At 32.7% G+C, this 19,774-nt stretch overlaps 2 protein-coding genes across 2 annotated transcripts in view; both read left to right on the forward strand.

The window, feature by feature from the left end:
- The first annotated feature begins 1,236 nt into the window (after positions 1–1,236).
- On the forward strand, positions 1,237–11,834 carry LOC119078797 (major royal jelly protein 3). Its single transcript, XM_037186508.1, has 3 exons — positions 1,237–1,772; positions 2,093–2,289; positions 11,205–11,834. The coding sequence occupies exons 1-3, from the start codon at positions 1,392–1,394 to the stop codon at positions 11,755–11,757; spliced, it is 1,131 nt and encodes a 376-aa protein (XP_037042403.1). The 5' UTR covers positions 1,237–1,391; the 3' UTR covers positions 11,758–11,834.
- Positions 11,835–15,433: 3,599 nt separating this feature from the next.
- Positions 15,434–19,774, forward strand: part of LOC119078818 (sex peptide receptor-like) — an 87,313-nt gene continuing 82,972 nt past the window's right edge. Inside the window, exon 1 of the mRNA XM_037186528.1 lies at positions 15,434–15,934. The gene's annotated coding sequence lies outside the window, so the exon portion shown is untranslated. The remainder of the gene's footprint in view (positions 15,935–19,774) is intronic.

A 19,774-nucleotide genomic window follows, 5' to 3' on the forward strand; every position in this document is an offset into this window, starting at 1 on the left:
CATTTCAGTTTTCAAGCATAAAAATATCGTTTATGACTCGTGATGGAAGCTGAATTTTTTGGTACACATCGTAAGCTAGTCCTACTCGGCTCCGTCTCGTTAGGACAAGCTTACGACTAGTACCGAAAAATTCAACTTTTCATCACTCGTAACAAAATGTACTATTGACGCATTTTTTCTCCTGATGTGAAAAATATTATTTGTATCCACGGACTAAAGGTCTATTTTAGCGTATTAGATTCCAGAAGTCTCTCACACGCAATTAAAGCTTTTGTCCTCAGTACGAAATGTACTATTTCTCCACTGTCAAAAGATAGAGAGAAAAATAGACATTTTCTCACCCAAAGTGTCATAAGACGAAACGTCAACAAAACATCATTTCGTTCATCGATGGAGAAATTTCAAGGGTATTGTCACCCGAGAAAATTAAATTTCCTATTTTCGCCCGAGGTCAACACAATGTTTTTCACAACAAAGGCTCCCGAAGTTTCAGCTGATTTGCGGAAAAATCTTTTATTTTATTTGTTCAATCACTATATAAAACCACATGCGTCGTCGGTATTCCCTTATTTCGTCGCTGCTGTCAATAGCAGATGATCATACGAGTTTCAATAGTTCCTTGAAGGTTGTTGTTGGGAGAAATTGTAGGGTAAGATTATAAAAAAAAAAACAAAATTTGGACAAACGTAATTGGAATAAATGGAACGCGTGTCTCACGTCTATTCGTGTGTATCTTGGCTACTTTGCGCGCATATCTTTCATATTCAATTAATCAACATAAAAGTTGCCCTAGCTAAATTCATCAGTAAATTGAAATCAATCGTCTCGAGTATAAGCCCACATTTTCATCCAATACATTTTATTACAACCATGTGAGCAAATTATTTGTTAGCATTAGTCACATTCTTAATAAGAAAGAACTTTGGGACAGTATAACCGACTCACATATCCCAATAACACATCTTAGTCATAATATTTAATATTTCACGTCTACACAATTCATTCGCTTTATTTACGTAAAATTAATTTAGCAGAAGAAAATGATAATGACGATCAATGCCACACAATCCATAACAAATAGAATATAGAATATGCTTGTATGCAATGAACTTTTAGCATTGAAAGGTATTTTCATTATGCAGAAAGGTAAAGTCAACAGAAAAGAAGCGACAACAAAAAATTAGCCAAACAACAAACAAATTGATCTTGAATAAATCACGTTCTATTGCTTTGGATGAAATATATAACTCCTGTTGAGATATTCACAAGAACTAGTCACTCGATTAAGCTTAAAGTAAGTCAGCATACGAACATTGGGTGATGCTTTTCGCATGAAATTTAATTTGATAAATTGAACGTTCAAGCAAAAAAATTTATATCGCTCGCGTAAAATGAGTAAAGTATTTGTTCTGTTGTGCGTCGCGATTGTGGGTGTATCGTGCGAATGTGATAAATCAATTTTACCAGAATTGACATATCGTTTGAGTGGCAACAATTTGGAGTGGCCATGCCAATCGACAAAGAATATTTACACAAGCACTGGACGGTATACAGCTAGAAATGTAATAGCGACCCGAGCACAAATTTACAAAGATAACGCTTTGGTTGCGGTGCCACGGTATAAGGGTGGTGTTCCAATTACATTAGGCATTGTTAATATGAAGAAAGGTAGTTGCTCCGCACCGATAGCACCGTTTCCATGTTGGTCACTGCAAGAGGAGGGTAACTGTCAGGCGTTGCAATCCGTTGTTGATTTGTTTGTCGATGATCAAGTAAGTTATTGTTGTTTATATAATCTTACACTATCCGAACATAAGGTGTGTAGTGTGTGCTCATGGTTCTACTTTTGTGGAATGGTAGAGTAATTACGTTAATGGTATGAGCATACTTGGTACACAAAGTTAAAGTGAATCGCTTTAGTGACAGTAATTTGTTAATTAAAATTGCCGTAATTCTGGTGAATAGTTTCGAGTTTGGTAGTGTTTACAAACGATTATCTGTAAAAGCTTTTAAGATAATAGCAACAACTTTTGCTGACTTTCTCATCTTGTAGGAATATTCGGTTTTCAAATATGACAAAATTGTTTTTCAGGAAATCTTATGGGTTTTGGATGTTGGTGTTGTGCATACCTTACTGCAGCCAATCAAACGATGTGCACCGAAAGTGGTAGCTATCAGCTTGCGTACCAAGAAAGTCGTCAAAGTTATCGACTTATCCAATGTGTTAACTCAAGTTTCGCGATTGCAGTATTTGTTGGTCGACTATGACAATGAAGGACGAGCCTATGTGTAAGTAAATCAATTTTGATTTTCTTTTTTCTTTATTAAATTCGAAAAGAATGTTGCCCTGAAATCTTTTTTTTTTAATCAACTAATATAACGGGCGCTTTCCAAAAACTCTTGACACTTTTATAAAATGATAATAACCAGTGTTGTTCCGATCAAATATTTCTAAATGAAAATTATTAATAAAAAATTATAAATCAGCGAAAATGACAAGTTATGTCCCCTTCTAACGCTCCTCAAATATAACAAAACTTTGTGTAAAGAAAACAAAGGTTCACCGAAAAGTTTTTTTCCACGGTATTTATAGGCCTGATATCGTCTACGTTAAACTTTCTCATTAAATTCGATAATAACTGGGGAAAAACGTGTCAACGTTAACTTGAGCTTAGCAATACCTAATCCATTGTTAACATCTTATTCAACACATTTAAAATAAATCCGTCCATGTATATATAGACTCTCAGCCGAAGGCAAGTAAATTGGAAAATCATTAATTTAAATTTATTGTAACTTCAAAACATTGAAAACCAATATTTGAACGGTCTGGAATATCGTACGAAATTTTGAAATGAATTTTCGGAGAAAAAACTGTTGATTCGATAATGTTTTCCACCTGTCTGCGTGCGCACCTGAATGTTATTACACGAAATAATACCTGGGAGGGTACTTCGGGATACGTTCGACAAAGTGCTCAATCAATACAACAGTGGAGAAAGTTTTTTAATCAAGCTTTAAAACGGGCGACAATTGCAATTTATAACTTTAATTTGAGTCATTAACTCACAGTCGTTAAAAAGCTCAGACTTTCATCGAAAATATTTATTTTCACGCATGAAAAACTTTCTCCGAAAATGGTTAATTTAATTCGTCTTTTGTTTACTTAATTCGTTTCAATTTACACAATTTTATTTCTTTAAATCTAATTTTCTTTTACTGGCTTTTTTATGTTCTTTTTGAATCTTTTCTTATGTGTTAGAATCCAGTCCATTGATTCAATTATTTTACACACAAAAAAAAATCGGAACTTTCTTTTATGATTTTTCTACGTCGATAATCATCTCGATTTAACTAAAAATCGAATTTCCCGATGAAGCATACATATACACGTACATAACAGTAAAGTCATAAACGGTCACTAAATATTATGTGCGAAAATTTCGTCTATAAGAAAAAGTTTTATGGTGAAACGAAAATGTTTGTGAATTTTCTTTTACTCCTATGTACAATATTATGATGGCGTTGAGTATTGAAAAACATCCCCAGAGATAGATTCTTATATTGTTCTCTTTAGATATCATTTGGTTATGGGGCTCCGACAATCCTTCGGTGTCTATAGAATTCGATAATATCAAAATGTACATATAACAACGTAAATACCATAACTCTTACATCTACCTTTCGTTTTCTGTTGGGAAAGTTGAACGATTTTTTGTCTCTTATGTTTGTGGCCTACATTTTGAACGAGGGTGATTGGAAGAGTCATGAGTATTTTGCTTGTTATTGTTTGAAATTGCGGTTGAACCTACAAATTTTTGGTTTACTCATCATCTTTGTAAAAGAATTTTGCCACATTTTACATTTTGCTTATTATTTATTATTATAGCAAATTAAACCGAAGATCAGAGCCACACAAAAATATCTAGCCTTGTAAAAATCTTCAATTCAAACAAATCAAATGAATTTAAAATAAAATTTTTCGTGCACACATTGCTGTAAATTTTTTTATTAAAGTACCATCAACATTTCACGTACAAAAAAATTAAAATATTTACCAGAAACATGTCTGTCCAATTGCCAAATATGCCCACGGACGTAACATGTACGAACAGCATTTAAATTCAATTATCGCAGCGTAACGTTGTGTTCTTTTTTTCGCTGCGAAATGAGAAAAAAAAGTTTGTAAGCAAAATGTAATACACGAAACAAATTGACTTTAGGTTCGTTGCCAAATAAAAACGACATTTAGGAATTCTATTCCAAACAATAAAATGTTGATGATCCTTGACTGGATGTCTATAAAATTATCCTGAAAATAATGACGACCTCGAATGTCTCTAAAGTCGATCCGGTTTTCGGCATGTAACCACAGAAATATACAATTTCGTTCAATTTCGCATACCATCTTAATGTTTTAATGATGGAGTTCCGTAAGGGACAGAATTTATGCTGAACATTTATTTGAAGTATTTTCACGTTTAACGATGAAAGTGGAGATTATAAAACTTCGGTAGCCAATTAAGCTATTTTATGAAACCGGAACGTAGTTCATAAATTTGTTTCCTCAAATGTCCATTATAATCATGAAGTCAGGTAAAATTTAAGTTGACGCTTTACTGTGTATAGAGATATGATGACGATGGATTTATTTTCCTTTTTTTATTTCGCAAGTATTATGTCCAGGACAACATCTTCAAGAATATTTGATTTTGAAACGTTGTTAACTATAAATTTCATTGCTTCGGCTAATCGTATTTGAATTGAAAGTTTTGTTTTTACAAATATTACAGGGAGGGGAAACTGAAATTCCAGTTGTTTTCTGTTTTAAGAGTAATTGTGGTTTGTACATCATTAAACACAAAATTTGTTTAACAAATGAAAATCTAGATTTTTATTTTAGTATTTCATTCTTGTTGTGAGTGCCTAACCAACATTTAGATAATAAAAATCTAAATTTTCATTTGTCCAACGAAATACTTGTGTAATCAATTACGAACAACAACGACCACTGGAAAATATTCCTAATTTAATAGACGGGAAATGTATCGCACATTGCAATTGAATCTGTTACTTCTTTTGTTTGATACCAAATCTGAAGTAGTAGATTTGTATGCCTTTGACAACACTTGTCGTAGCATATCTTTTATTACTTCAGAGTCGCACCTGTTTTAATTTGTTTTTATTACAAATTATAGATTAACTACTGCGCAAAATATTTTCAATTTGTGCAAGAACGATATGACCCTGATTTTCGCATCACTTTTGTATATACAACATTTTCAAAAGAAGAACAAAACAAATCCAAACACATATCCTACAATAATCATACATATAAGTTCGACAGCAATATGGAATGGAAATTCCTTTGATTTTCACGGTTATTTACATGTACAGAGTAAATGCTAAGCCCGTGCTGTACAAATATTAATCATACAATAATGTTTCATCGGAATATTATCCCATAAACATTTCGAATATCAAGTCGAATTAACAAAAAATATCATTTCCTGTTTTTCATTTGCAGACCATTACAAATTTTCTAGTTTAAATTTAAAATTACATTTCAATATTGTTCATTTAGTTTTGTTGAATTGTGCAGCTCAACATTTTCGCAACGCTTGTTAAAAATGTAATATGAATGCATGTTCACATAGAAATTGCGCCGTACATTATCATTGTGGTTGGAGAGTTTGCAATCAACCGAGATAATTTGAAAGTCGCAAAAAAAAACAACAAAAAATATTGCTGCAGGGAAGGATCCGATCCCACGCAGATTATCTTACACTTCTAGATCTTTGATTCAATGAGAATGTAATACAAGAAATCTTTTTTTTTGCGTTCAATTTGAATTTTAAATTTGCTTTCGAATTTAATTTACCGAAAGGTGATTGCGATGATAATAACGGTTTCAATGAATTTTTTTGATGATAATTTCAATTATGTATTCAATCCTTTTCGAACGTTACCTCCACTTGTACACTTCAAAGAAAATTTCTTCAAACATTTTCACAAAGGTAACAATTCGTCCGTTCGTACCTTTGCGAATGTTTTCTTTTTAAATTAAACTGTAGCAATCTAGAACCTCTGCCAGAACAATAGTATAAGAAAATACAATCATTCCATGTATAGTGAGAAAATTATAATCGTAATAATGTTTTAAATTTTCACTCGTTAATGCCGGCTACAGAACACCGACAGTCAAGTAAGCCCTCATGAATTTTGTCTGAAACATTTTAAATTCCATGTTCTATGTGATTTTCTTGGTTTCAGAGTTGCGTGTTGCATTCAAAAAATTGTTGTATGTGTGACCGGGTTAAACAATTTTTGTTCCACCTTACGTTTATTTCCACCGAAACGTTCCCTATATATTTAAAATTTAATGTTAAACAAAATGTTCGCTGCAATGTGTTCATTTTCCGTGCTATACCATTTATACCCCACAAAGTTACGGCTTACTGGGTTTTCACACTTCGGACAGCCATACGAATAAAGAAACTATGGAATCAAGACATATTGGCTCTTTTGATTGTCGTATAAAATTTTTGTACATTTACAATGATCGTCTGCTACAAACCACATAAACATTAACAGAGCTTTATTTCCGTGCTAGTATTAAAACAACTCATGGTGGAATCATAAAACGTTTCCTACCAATAAAGCTTTTGCATACCGTGTTAGTATTTTATAGTTGTTTTACGTGTTTTTACTATTTCTCCTGTCGTTGTTCACTTTAACTTTATTATGAATTAATGTTAATTAATTTGTAGTTTAATTATGCTTGGCATAGCATTCTATGCATTCACACAGAACGTTCAGAGGTTTCACTGCGAAACGAATGGATACACGAAGTAATTTAATGAGAGAAAGAGTGATACCGTAGAACCGTAATACAAAATTTCATGTCTTTAAGGTAAACACAATATTATACCTTCATCAAAAAATGTTTATTAAAAGTTCTTTTTTTTCTCGAAAAGCCATAATAATAAAATTTTATTATTCAAATCTGTAATAAAATTTTACTTACATCTTGAGTATCAACTTTATCTGCTCTCAGATACACAAATACTCGTGCACATGTTTTAAACTCGTAAAAATATTCGAAAAATTAAACTATTTTTATGATGAGTTTTAACGCAAAAACCACACAGTGATGTTTACTTGGAGAAATTTCATTCGAGTAGAGACATGGAGAGTACAGCATACATTTCGTTTCTAACCATTATATCCGATGTATATAATTCATAATGAATTTAGGAACGAATTTATGTTATAAATCATAATTAAACGCAGATGAATAGTTATGACTACTCGCTAATTTATGTTGACTAACATTTTTGTATAGTTTATAGCACAACACATCGAATATAACCACCTGATTTTTTTTCGTCTGTTCCAATTTATTGCAATATTCAGGAAAATATCATTACAAGCTTCCGTAAAGCTTTTCTATTTTTTTTTGTTTGGAAATTATCCTGAATTCAATCTAAATTGTTACCAATTCATGCAATGATACTCTAGCTTCATATATATAGCGTCAACATTATTACATGGAGATAACAGTGAAATTCGACATCTTTTCTGATTTGGGAGTTGTTGTGGTTTGTAAATGATTCCAAACAAAATGTGTTTAGCAAATGAAAATCTAGATTTTTTACTTTAGTTTTTCATTCTTGTTGCAAGCGTTAGCCTAACAAAAATTGAGAAAATAAAAATCTATGTGTTCATTTGTTCAACAAACTTCTAGTGGAATCAATTACAAACCAAAACAACTTCCAAATCATAAATCATGTCGAAGGTCTTTTCTCTCTCCCTGTAGTAAGTACTATAATGATTTGCTGCACATATTCTTGTTGAAGAAGAAAGAATCCGAATTTGTAATCGGTACTGTTTACTAAACAGTGTGGTCAATTCGAAAAATGATTGATTTGGTTAAATGGACGATATAATGATATGGCTGTTTCAAACAATTCAGAGAGGCACAGACATTTATAGTTGCATATTGTGATTGGATGCTGTGATATACAAATTATTTCGTAAATATTGAGTGACAGGACTTCTAAAGTGGTTTTTTATTGCTGTCCGTAGCAAACCATTGTTCTAATGAAATTTTAATTCGCGATATGACTATAAATATTAGTCTATTTGAAGCCAGATCTACTGACATTTTATGAAATTAAAAAAATGGAATTTTGCAATTAACTTCAAATTTTTCCACAATTTGTGCATAACAATTGAAACCATACAAATATACTGCAGGTCACAATGAATTAATTTACAAAGCGAAGCATTTTGCTTCATAATTGAGAGGAGTGTTTATTTCACTCTGTTTCGCTTTGTCAATTTTATTTGGACAATATTTTCAATTTGTTCATTGCATTCTCCCTCGCTATACAAAAAGATTTTACTCTCATCCTATCTATTAAACACAGCCTGTATGCCTAACTTTTTTTTGTTAAGTTCTTTTATTCTTTCATTGAATGTGACCTAGTTTGCGATTCTTTTTAGTACATTGTACATTTTGCGTCTACACCTATTTGTGCACCACCGAAGACAATAGTCATTTTCTCATTTTCTTATCATTTTTTTTACTTACATCTTCAACAAGAAGTAAAGTGAAATGAATGGAAGGCATACCTTCGGTACATTAATATAGCTTGTTATTAATCCATACCATCAAGCGTAACGTTTCTTTCTTCATTTTTCTTCTCTTTAGAACAAAAGATTACGTTAACATTAATATGCACATATTGTGACGTTAAAGAAACGCTATTTTATACTGCCACGTCTTTAATTCTGATTCTTTTCGCTTAATTTACCTCGTCTTTTGTGTGTCTTTGCATCCCTGTTAATACGTTAATACTTACAATGTGCGATGAGAAATTTTTCACCATAGATAATTGAGTTGCTTCGGATTTACCTAAATTCTTTACTTCTTCGAAGATATAGCTTAAGAAAATGCTTATTATCATTTTCCCTCGGGTTGCAATTCTATGCCAAATCATATAAAGTGGAAGCAAATGATTGACTCTGAGTGTATCTAGATTTGAAAGGCAGTATAGTCTTACATACCGCCCATTTCGATTGTTTATATTGCATTTGTTAGGTTTATTATCTGTAATTAGTTCCAACGCACACGCATAAGCTCGACTTCGAAGTACAAACGTGCGCTTGAAAGCTCAATACACCAAAAAAACATTGTGAATGTTATAAAAATCGATCGAAAACTTGTTATTTAGTTCTATACTCGTTTTCAAATCACGATACGCTAAAAAACCATCATAATCGATCATTTTAATTTACTCTGCCTTTAAATACTTTTTTTTAAATTTGCTTTGCAATTTCATTTTGAAGCAAGTAGTCGTGATATGGAAGATAAATCATGCTTCATCTGTTGCACGCAATTATTTTATGCAATTCCGTGGCAAAATGTTCACTTTTTCATGCATAATTTCGATGATGTAAGGATTGCATATCATTGAATGTTGCATAGAAAAGAGAATTTTCCGAGGAAATTTCAATTGTTGTATGCAACACGTTGCAAATTGGGGTGTATATGTCAGACGATGTGTTTGTAACACTCGTTTCGCTCGTTTCATACTTTCACATCTAGTAACAAAAAACTACCACATCTCGCAACTTGTTGCATAAATAACTTTTCCTAATTGCATTTTTACATGTTTTCAAGGTCACACTATAATGTAAATATCACTCTATTTGACCAAACGAATTATCTACTACTACTACACTAGTTGCTCTGATGTGTGACACACTCTTATTAACAATACTTGCACACAGCTCATTGCTTATTTTTGTCCACGCTGTGGTAAATTAACAGATGACCACCCGTTTCTATTTGGACAAAACTGAGGAAAATCAGATTATAATTTTCAAATGGGGCGAAGCACCAAGCATACTAATAGAAAAAGTGCCTTCTGACAGTGTATTAGAATTTCGGATTTTTACACTGTTTCAAGGTCATGGGATTAGAGTAAGAACTACTATTTATATTTGACACAAGTATTTCTCTACTATGCTCGGTGCTTTTCATGGGGGCATCTAAAGCTATATCACATTACGTCAACCTTGTTTTTTTTTTGTAAACTGATCGAAATCTATTTCAATTTATCTTTATTTAATTAGCCCTATTTAATTGGTGTGTTATTTAAATTACATTTGGAATTTATGCTGATTGTTTTTCGCAATACTTCGAAATATTTTTTTTTTCATTCAATAACAAGAAAATGTCATGCTTCGTTTCGTAGAAAATGTATTTTAAAAAAATTCCAAGAAATATTTTCAGAATAAAGTACGCCTGAGGTGTTATTTTTTCTTGTTTCTTGTTGAACTTCCCTCGCATTTTCGTCATGGTAACTTAAAGTGGCGAAATTAATGTGGTAAATGTGAGAATGAGCTTGCAAATATTTTCAATTCGATGGGGAGAATCATTTCATGAAATAATTTCTTCCTCAATGATACCTGGAAATTTCTTTTTAAATTGTAGAGAAGTTTATGTAGCAGTCGCTTTGTTGCATGTAGAATGTAAATTTAAGTTCTGAATAAAGTTTGCTATAATAAGCGTTAAAAGTTTACAAAAAATAAGATAAAGAATTACTCGTAAATCAAACGCTTAGTTGAGTCTGTAAGTAGGAAGAAAAATAACTTTCAAAAAATAAACCATGAGCAAAAATGGTAAAGTGAAAATAATCCGAGATGTTCAGCACAGTTAAAATAACTTTTATATCAGTGTGTATCTTGACCGCAAAAGTTGCGAAATCACACCAACTCTTCCATGAAACACAACGTTTTAAGGTTTCTTGATTTTTTTCCTTAACTTAAATGGTTTTTATGTTTTTGTGTGCAAGTTGTGCTGTATGTACACTACACTCAGCAAAGGCCATGAAAAACGTTCAGGCGGCGGTCGTGACTAATAAAACCATAAAAGCTTATGTCAGCATGAATGGGGTTAACTTTTTTTCTCTTCTTCTCGTGTTGTTGAAACTTGGGAATGATATATTAAACTAACGATTGAACATTTACAACAATTTGTTTAACAAAAGGCCGAAGGGAAAGATTCTTACGAAGACACATTGTCCGTTGTTTGTTATATTGCTTGTTGTGTGACAACAGATTGCATTAGATAAGCAAGAAACACATTTTTCACCATCCAATTAAAAAAATATTTCGTTCGTTTACTTTCACAGATACATCGCAGATGCAGGATCACGTGCCATTTTAGTTCATGACGTTACTGACAACAAAAGTTATAGAGTCGTCTTACCGGTGGCTGTTAAAGATGGTAGCTCCAAAAATGATGTTCTTTATATGGTTCTAATTCGCAAGGCAAACGGCGCAAATGTCATCTATTTCACGTACTTGGGTTCGCCACGTCTATTTTCAATTAAAACGGAACATTTGCGAAAGGGAACAGGTTCTGGATCTGTGGTAGATGTTGGACCGAAACCGAACGGACAACCAATTGTGTTGCTTGGTACGGATAACGGAGCTTCGTTATTCTTACGATACAAGGGATTGAACGACATTTATCTGTGGAATACAGACACTTGTTTCAAATCCAGCAATTTCCTCGAAGTGCAAAGAGGTGGAGACTGTCGCCTGTCTACTCAGGTCATGCCCGGACAGAAGCGATATATGTGGACGATTGAAAGTAATTTCCATCATTACATCGCTGATACAGTTGGATGCACCGGAGCGTCAGTTGTTATCCATCCGGTTGTAAGAGAATGTGAAGATTAGACTGCCATTACTTTTAGTTTAAGCTTGGAAATTTATTTATTTATTTATTGACAATACATGGTTGTTGAAATTGAAAATCCGTTTATTTTTACATCGTAAGAAGGAAATCCGCAACCGAGAAAAATGTTACTTCCTGTGGAAAATAATATTACCGACATGCAGTTGACTTGACAGTAATGCATCCGAGAAAAATTGCATAAAATTTACAAAATCAAATTTATTCACGATTTAAATGCAAAGGACGTCCATCAACTTCATAATGTAACATCCTCGTTTAACTTAAACATTTATTATTCGGACGTGTAAATAGATTGCACCGTTCATACATGTTCATACATGTCTGCGCTTAAATTGTGAAAGTCGAATATTAAAATCGGTTCATAATAAATGCATCAACTGTCTCAATATCGGTGCAGTTCATGTCATATTTATGCAGACTTTTCAATTAAATTGTGTGGTAGAGCTTGTGGATTGTGTATCAATTACGAATTTTGATTTTTCGTTCGAGTATTTCGACGACTACTGATAAAAAGACATTATCCCTCTGGATTTTACACTGATTCATTTTTTTTATTTAATAATTGACTCAATTGACTTAATATTAAGATACCATTTTTCCAGTTTTACCATATTTGTCTTACTCCTAAAAATGCTTTTTGGGAAAATTAGGAAAAAAGTGTGATAATCTAGGAACATGTGGGAAAACATTTTCCTAAAAATAGTCCCTGCTTTCCCTCAAATAGCAATAGGTTTTGTTTAGTGTATAACGATAGGAACATCAAATCTGCTACTTCTTTTGTTTGATGTATCGCCGAAATTCATCAGTTTCAAAATGACTTAAAAATTCTTTATGCAATTCTGTGACGGAATTGCACTGTTTCTTGCCTCTTTGTCGACGTAATGAGTAAAATTATTACACGGTAAAAAGACTGTACTTTAGAGTTTGAAAAATAACTTTTTTCGTTCTAGTGCGAAATAGTATGTTACATATCAAGGATCAAAAAGGTGTGTTTTAGACCCAGGTGGTGAAAACGTCCAGGGATGGAGCGACGCGAAGCGGAGCGGAGACTAAGGACGTTTTCACCACCTGGGTCTATAACACACCTTTTTGATCCGTGGTTTGTATACTATTTTTCTTCCTGGAGTACCAAAGTCACATTCCGAACAAAACATAACAACAAAACTGAACAACATACCGGTGCAAAAGCATTCCATATTAATGCCGAAAGTAATCCGTATGAATGCCTTAAGAAGTCCGTTCCGTGTGCATGTATTCTCACAAATGTCGAAAAATAAGCAATCTGTAGGAATGCTGAAAGACATCCGAATGAATGCCGAAAGCAGTCCGTATGAATGCTGAAAGCAATCCTTATGAATGCATTGTCACAAAACACTAAAAACATTACATTCGCGTACATACAACAACTTGACACATTTGGGAAAGAATAAAGATAGGATCGAAAATGACATAAGCGGGAATGAAAATTGAGAGAAAATAGTAGGGGAGAATGTTGCTCTTTCGGTACTAAATTTGGTGAGTGAATGTGACGGTTTTGGTACTACAGGAAGAAAAAGTTTTTTTCAACCATTTTCGTACTCTGAAACTATATTGTGTCATATTCATATGTGTGAGGTTCATCGAAATACCTACGATAAACTCATTCACAGAGACAGTGGTCTGAAAGACTAAAGTGCAATAACAGCGACAATAATCGGGAACATTCTACAGATCTTAATAGACAAAATTGTCCCAATATAAGGAGACTAGTCATAGATAAATGTACTTTAATGTCACACACAGTTGGGCTTCGCCTCTGGTTGACAATCGACATCTAGGGCGAAACATACCTTCATATGATTTCAAATTACTCTTGTTGCATAAATAACTATTTTCTTCATTTTTACCTTAAGAACGTTGAAAAAAGTTCTGACAAAATTACAAATTTTTAATTCTGTAAAATACGAAGTCAGTAAATTTCGTTTTAGTGCCCAGATTAAAGGTAAGTAAGTTGTGTTATGTTGCTTGAGACAGTAACTTAAAATACTTTCAATTCTTTCTTTTTTGAGCTTGCAAAAGTTCGAAATATCATGCATGGTGGCATTAACAAACAGTGCCAAACCTCAATAGATCGAATGAAATTCTTCTTCCACTTGAATTGAATTGAATTGAACATGTGACAATCATGTATTTTAGTCATCAGTTTTCATTAGATAATTACTCCCATCGAAAAAAATTTCAGTCTGGAAGCAGGTGAAATATATAACCTTTCGTGAGAGACCTCTACTTAATCAAGGCCCATCAAAATTCAAAAATTGTTAAAACTCTCTCACGCTTCTATATTATACGAAATTCTTTTACTTCCGCATACAATGCAATCTGTATTCCATAAACACGACGCATTGAAAATAAAACTTTACAATATTTTACCAAATATATCTAAAGACTTAAAAAGCATTTAAAATTGTTCCACTTTTTGAAGAAAAAAAGAGAACATTTTATCGCAAGGGATGGTAAATGCACTCGTATATACTATACATTATCATCCCAAAAAAGAATCATTCATGCCACAAAAAATATTCCCTCGTGAGTTGATAAACTGTATATAAAAATCATGTAAGCCTGCAAAATATATTCGGAAATATGCATATACCCCAACAAAAAGCTACGTATAACATGAAGAACAGGGCCGTCTGCTTTACTACTTTCGCTACTCAGTTTCACTCGATCAAACTACATAGCACAACGAGAAGAGTTTCTCTAATGATGAGATAAAATCTTTTTGGTACGGGCACTCGAGAGGAAAACTACGTAAGCAAATACGGTGACAGGTGACAGAAGGAAATAGTGCGACAAAAGAAGAAAACGGTGGAAACAATAGGAGGAAATGCGAGGAAAATATTGAGATTTAAGCCACTTTCGATCTCAATGAACGATGGCTTTATAGAATCGTTATACTCTCTTGCCAATTTTATAGAACAACTTTTTTTAATTGTCCTTTTATCTTTGTCAGTTGAGTTGCAAAACTAGACCCATGTCGTATGGTAATAGTACATTAATATACCAGTGAAGTAATTTGATATCTCGTATCTACTCATCGTGATACGAGATATCAAATTATTTCACGTGTAAAGTATGGCGTTTTACTTTACGAGCGAGGGAAAAGGTCTTCACTAGTGAGGTAATGGCCACATCACCTCACTAGTAAAGTAAAAATACTTATCGTGCAGGGCCCCACTGTTTAGTATGGTCAGTGCGGCCCTGACGGTAAAATACTTTTATATGTAGCTGTACCATCCATGCGCATTGATCGAAAAAATGAAGCATGTTGCTTCAGACAATATTCAGGGGAAGCGAATCATATGTTACTCGCTAAGTTTTACAAATTCGCTCAAATATGTAAACATACCTAGGCAAGAGAAAACTCTCGTAGCGCATTTTCACATTATCTAAAACAGGCACAACATTTCATTCATTTATAAGTGAAACATTTTCCGCCGCTGAGAGACAACTTTGTTTTTGTTGTTATCGAAGATTTTTGTGCTGAGCAAATATATTCTCTCGATGTGGCCGCCGTAAGATGTGTGGGAAATTTTTTTTGTTTTGGTACAATTTTTTGTTAGCGGTACATGGGATACAAGTGAATTTTCATTTTCAGTTAAACTCGGTACGTTGAATGGATCACATGCGTTTTGCAAGCCACCGAAAGCTTAATTTGAAATTGTTTGTTTCTGTTAATTTTCTGCATCGATATGGAAATTAGTTTTTGATAACAGAAATTAGCACAGGTTTCACCTGAATACCTGCCGAATAGAATGCGGGCGGTTTCATTATCAGATAATTATTATGCATAAAAGTGTGATAATGTGCACTATTATCGTTAGTTTTTGAATACGACAATTGAACATATTTATTGTGTGTTGTGACTTAAAGCTGTGCTTTATTTTACCAGTTATTTTTTATGAGAACATAAAACTAAGTGTATATGTAGCATAGCACGTTCAGTTCTAATTTTCAACGGCTTTTATGAAATAATAAATAGGACAATTTTGTAATTTGCAATCCGTTATCAAGATGAACAATTTGAGTTCACATTTTTCATATTTTATAATAAACAAAACCTGACCTTTCCCACAACGTTACTGGCGTCGAGTCTGGCGATAATACAGTTTTTTTTCTGTAAGTAATATTTAATAAGGCAATCTGTTTACAAAATATTTTCGTACTTTAACCGCTGCCAATCAGCAATTATTGAATCAATACATGTGACGAATCGTCTCTGCCGATCAGTATTTACATGTTTTATTGCTTACGGCAGTTTGGAATTTTCTATTAAATTTTCAAAAACCAATAACATGGAAATGAATAGTTTCAATTTTCGACGAACTTTTACCTTTACCAATATTTTCAACTAACTTCAATTCAACTTCAACCAACTGTTCTGTGATTTTCGAATTGACATTCTCGACACTAACAACATTGAGTTAGTTTTTTATATTATTTGTTCTGCCTGGTCTTAAAATAGCTTTTCCAAATAATGTTTGAATAGGGTTGAACGGGGTTGAATGTTATAATAAAAAATTTAAATATTGTTCTCGGTTATTGTTTTGCGTGTCGGATTGTTAGTTTTAGTTCTATGCTCTAACATCTTTTCTTCACATGAGTTCGCATTTTAAAAATATGATTACTAACACATCCCTGGATTTTGTTTCCGTATAAAATTTCGCTAAAAATGGAAAAACTTTCGTAAATATAGAACACAAGCACACGAACGAGCTCAAAAAAGGACTATCCTTTTTTTGTAAAACTTACATGTAATCATTTCTTTGAGACATAAATGAATTAGACTTCATTCTGGCTAACATAATAAGACCGAAAAAAATGATGTTCCCTTTTTTCCGGTAAAATTTCACTTACACGAAAGATATGACGAGATCATGTTATAGAGCGTGAGGGCATGCTTTTTGCTGTATCATTTATTATAATCGGTCCTCAATTTCTTGATTGGCTTTAAACGTCGAACAATAGTGCTGTTAGTCAATTTTCACAATTAATTTAGATATTTATTAATTCAGTGGGTGTTAATAATGCGACATAATAATTACATTTTTATCAATCCATCTGACTCGTATGATGACCATTAGAATTATTATGTGTGTCGTTGATGGCACTTACTCTTTCTAAACACGAAAAGGATATTAATAAATCGAAAGTTAGAAACAGAATCGATCCCTGAACGAAGAATAGCCGAATTGAAACTGAATGTGATATAAAGATAAAATATTTCGCATTACAAGAGTAACAATAGATATGCCTACATTATCTTTTAGAAACGATAAGAGTAGCACAAGAAAATTATGACGTATTTGAATTATTGTTTGTATAGTATCCCTACTGTTAGGTACAAAATCTACTACTTCAATATTTTCATCATGCATTTCACTATATATAAGGAAACTCTAGCCAAATTCTCTCTCCTTCTTTTCGTCTGTGTCGATAGAAAATGACTAAATTAAATGAAAAATTCTTTTTCCTATTTTGTTAGAAACTGCGTTTGTATGTGACGGGTGACAAGCGATGATCGTAATGAATAATGATATAAACCAACTGTTGCTAGATGTGCATGGATACTGAAATTATTTACTCAATGCACTCTTCAAGAAAGACAATAAAGAAATCGGAGTTACAGAGACCATGTGCAAAAGTCAGGGAAGTCCTAGACTCGAATGAAATTGGTGCGGTTTTAAACAAAATGTCATTGAATATATCTCTAAAATCATCTGTCTTACACATCGGTACAAGATTTAGCGATTATCTCAGGTTAATACTATCACTATAAGTAAAATAAACAAAATGAAGTAAAAGAATTTTCAACATCTAATGAAAACAATCAAATCAAAAGAAGTCATAGAATTGATTTTCACACTAAAGATAACCTTGTCGCCAACGAAAATATCAGAGAATTAAAATTGACACACAATCTCAGCATCAAATATAACTAAGGTAACTGACTGAAAGATGACCTAGTGGAAAAGTGATCTTAAGTTGTCCGTGTAAATTTGTATGAAGAAAAAATTATAGGTCAACTCAACATTCAATAAATCGTGATGTGATATGTCCTATGACTTTTGTATAGATAGGACAACTCACGATTCAATGTGTTTAAATGGGAAATAGGACAACTCACGATTCATATAGGTCAACTCTGCATTTTTATTAATTCATTAACTTTGTTAGACGAAATCGGCAATAATTAATAAAATTTATATTAATTAAGTAAACAAAAGATAAATCTTGAAAATAAAAGGGGTTCCATGTAACATAGTTCCAAAATCGCTGAGAAATTCAAGTTCAAAGTTGAGATTTGTCAAATTAGGTCAACTTTCAGTCAGTTACCTTAACGTTATGATAATTTCACATTTTCTCTTTTATCTTCTGGCTTTGACGCGTTGGTCCAGTTAACAAGCAAGACATTTATCCTGTCACAAACTCACGATCTATATAAAGGAACATATTCATGAATTTATTTTATGAGTCATAAATTTAAAAGCCTTGGTTATAATATCACATAAAAATTGTGGGTGACATAAAATTCCAAACTCCAAATGTCGACGCTTTTTTTACTGCTGACTTGTATACTTCATATTCCTAATGTGCAAAATTATGCATATTGATTGCGAGAATGAACATACGTCTGACGCTTTTCATATAATAATTTTATCGCTCCGATGAGCTTAGGTAATTATTTCGAAATTTTCAATACATGTTTATATCTAACTAAATCTGAAAGACAATGGATCAATGGCTATACCAACCAGCATTTATCTGACTGCCAAATGCAATTTAATTAATAGAAAACGATAGCACAAAATAAGTTTATTTGAGGTTAGCTACTGAAAACATACCCAAACCTGCTTTTAATAATCTTATTCATTCTCCCACCGTCAAATATGATTAATATTCTGATATATGTTCCCGAACGAATTGAAACTTAATATATTGAAGTTGATGGCTTTTCAAATTCATTGTAAACATGCATAATATAATACCCGATTTGAGATGCATATTCATTGGCGTATACAACATTTTATCAAAGTTTGTAAGCTTACCATCAAACAAGTGAAAACTAGCCAAAAGTTTCATAGTCAATATTCGTAGTCTTAACATTGTTATAACTGACCTACATTTTCAAAACAATTCTTCATTATATTTGGCCCAATTGAAGACAACTGTTATCCTCATAAATCTGAATCGTAATGCTACTTGCTCAGTGCTGGTGACAGTGTGTAGTGTACTATACATAATATACATTGATTAATAGCTGCCGAATTTAACCCAACCAAAAAGTTCTTCGTCTCTTGGGTATTTTCTAGATTCACATTTCTTGTTCTAAATATTTATTTTCATCTAGCACATCCTCAATGATGTATCTAGAAAATGAAAAATTAACTATTTTCACCACCCCGCAAATTAAATGGCACTCTGTTTTTATTAAACTGCTAGTGCGACGAAAAACAAAATCGAAAAGAAAAAGTTTGCGAGAGAATTTACACAGGACTTTACAGAGTGAAATTTGAAAGAATCTTTCTATTAGACGAATGAACTACAAGAGGGATGAGCAATGTAATGTTACTTAAAAAAATAAAAATGGCCCAGTACGAGAGAAAGGAAGACCAAAAACATTGGTTGAGTAATATTTTACAGACATTACATTACATTACAACAAGTTGCGAAAAGTAGTTGTTTTCGTCAAACGATGTGGTTATCAAACTAGGCTGCGTCTCATTCGATAAACTCTAGTGGCATAATGAAACGTCTTGCCAGTTACTACTCAGTGAAAAAAAAACCGTCGAACGTCAGCCAAACGACGCATGACAAAGTTCATTTTTTACAGCCCCGTTGCAGAAAAGACTTTATGCGATTCCGTCGTAAAATGTTCACCTTTTAAAGCATTATTTCAATGGTGTATTGATGTACTTTTTGTAAAGTTTTTTTGTCACTAGTGATAAAAAGTACATC

This window comes from Bradysia coprophila, chromosome III, assembly GCF_014529535.1.
Source record: "Bradysia coprophila strain Holo2 chromosome III, BU_Bcop_v1, whole genome shotgun sequence".
NCBI classification, from domain to species: Eukaryota; Metazoa; Arthropoda; class Insecta; order Diptera; family Sciaridae; genus Bradysia; species Bradysia coprophila.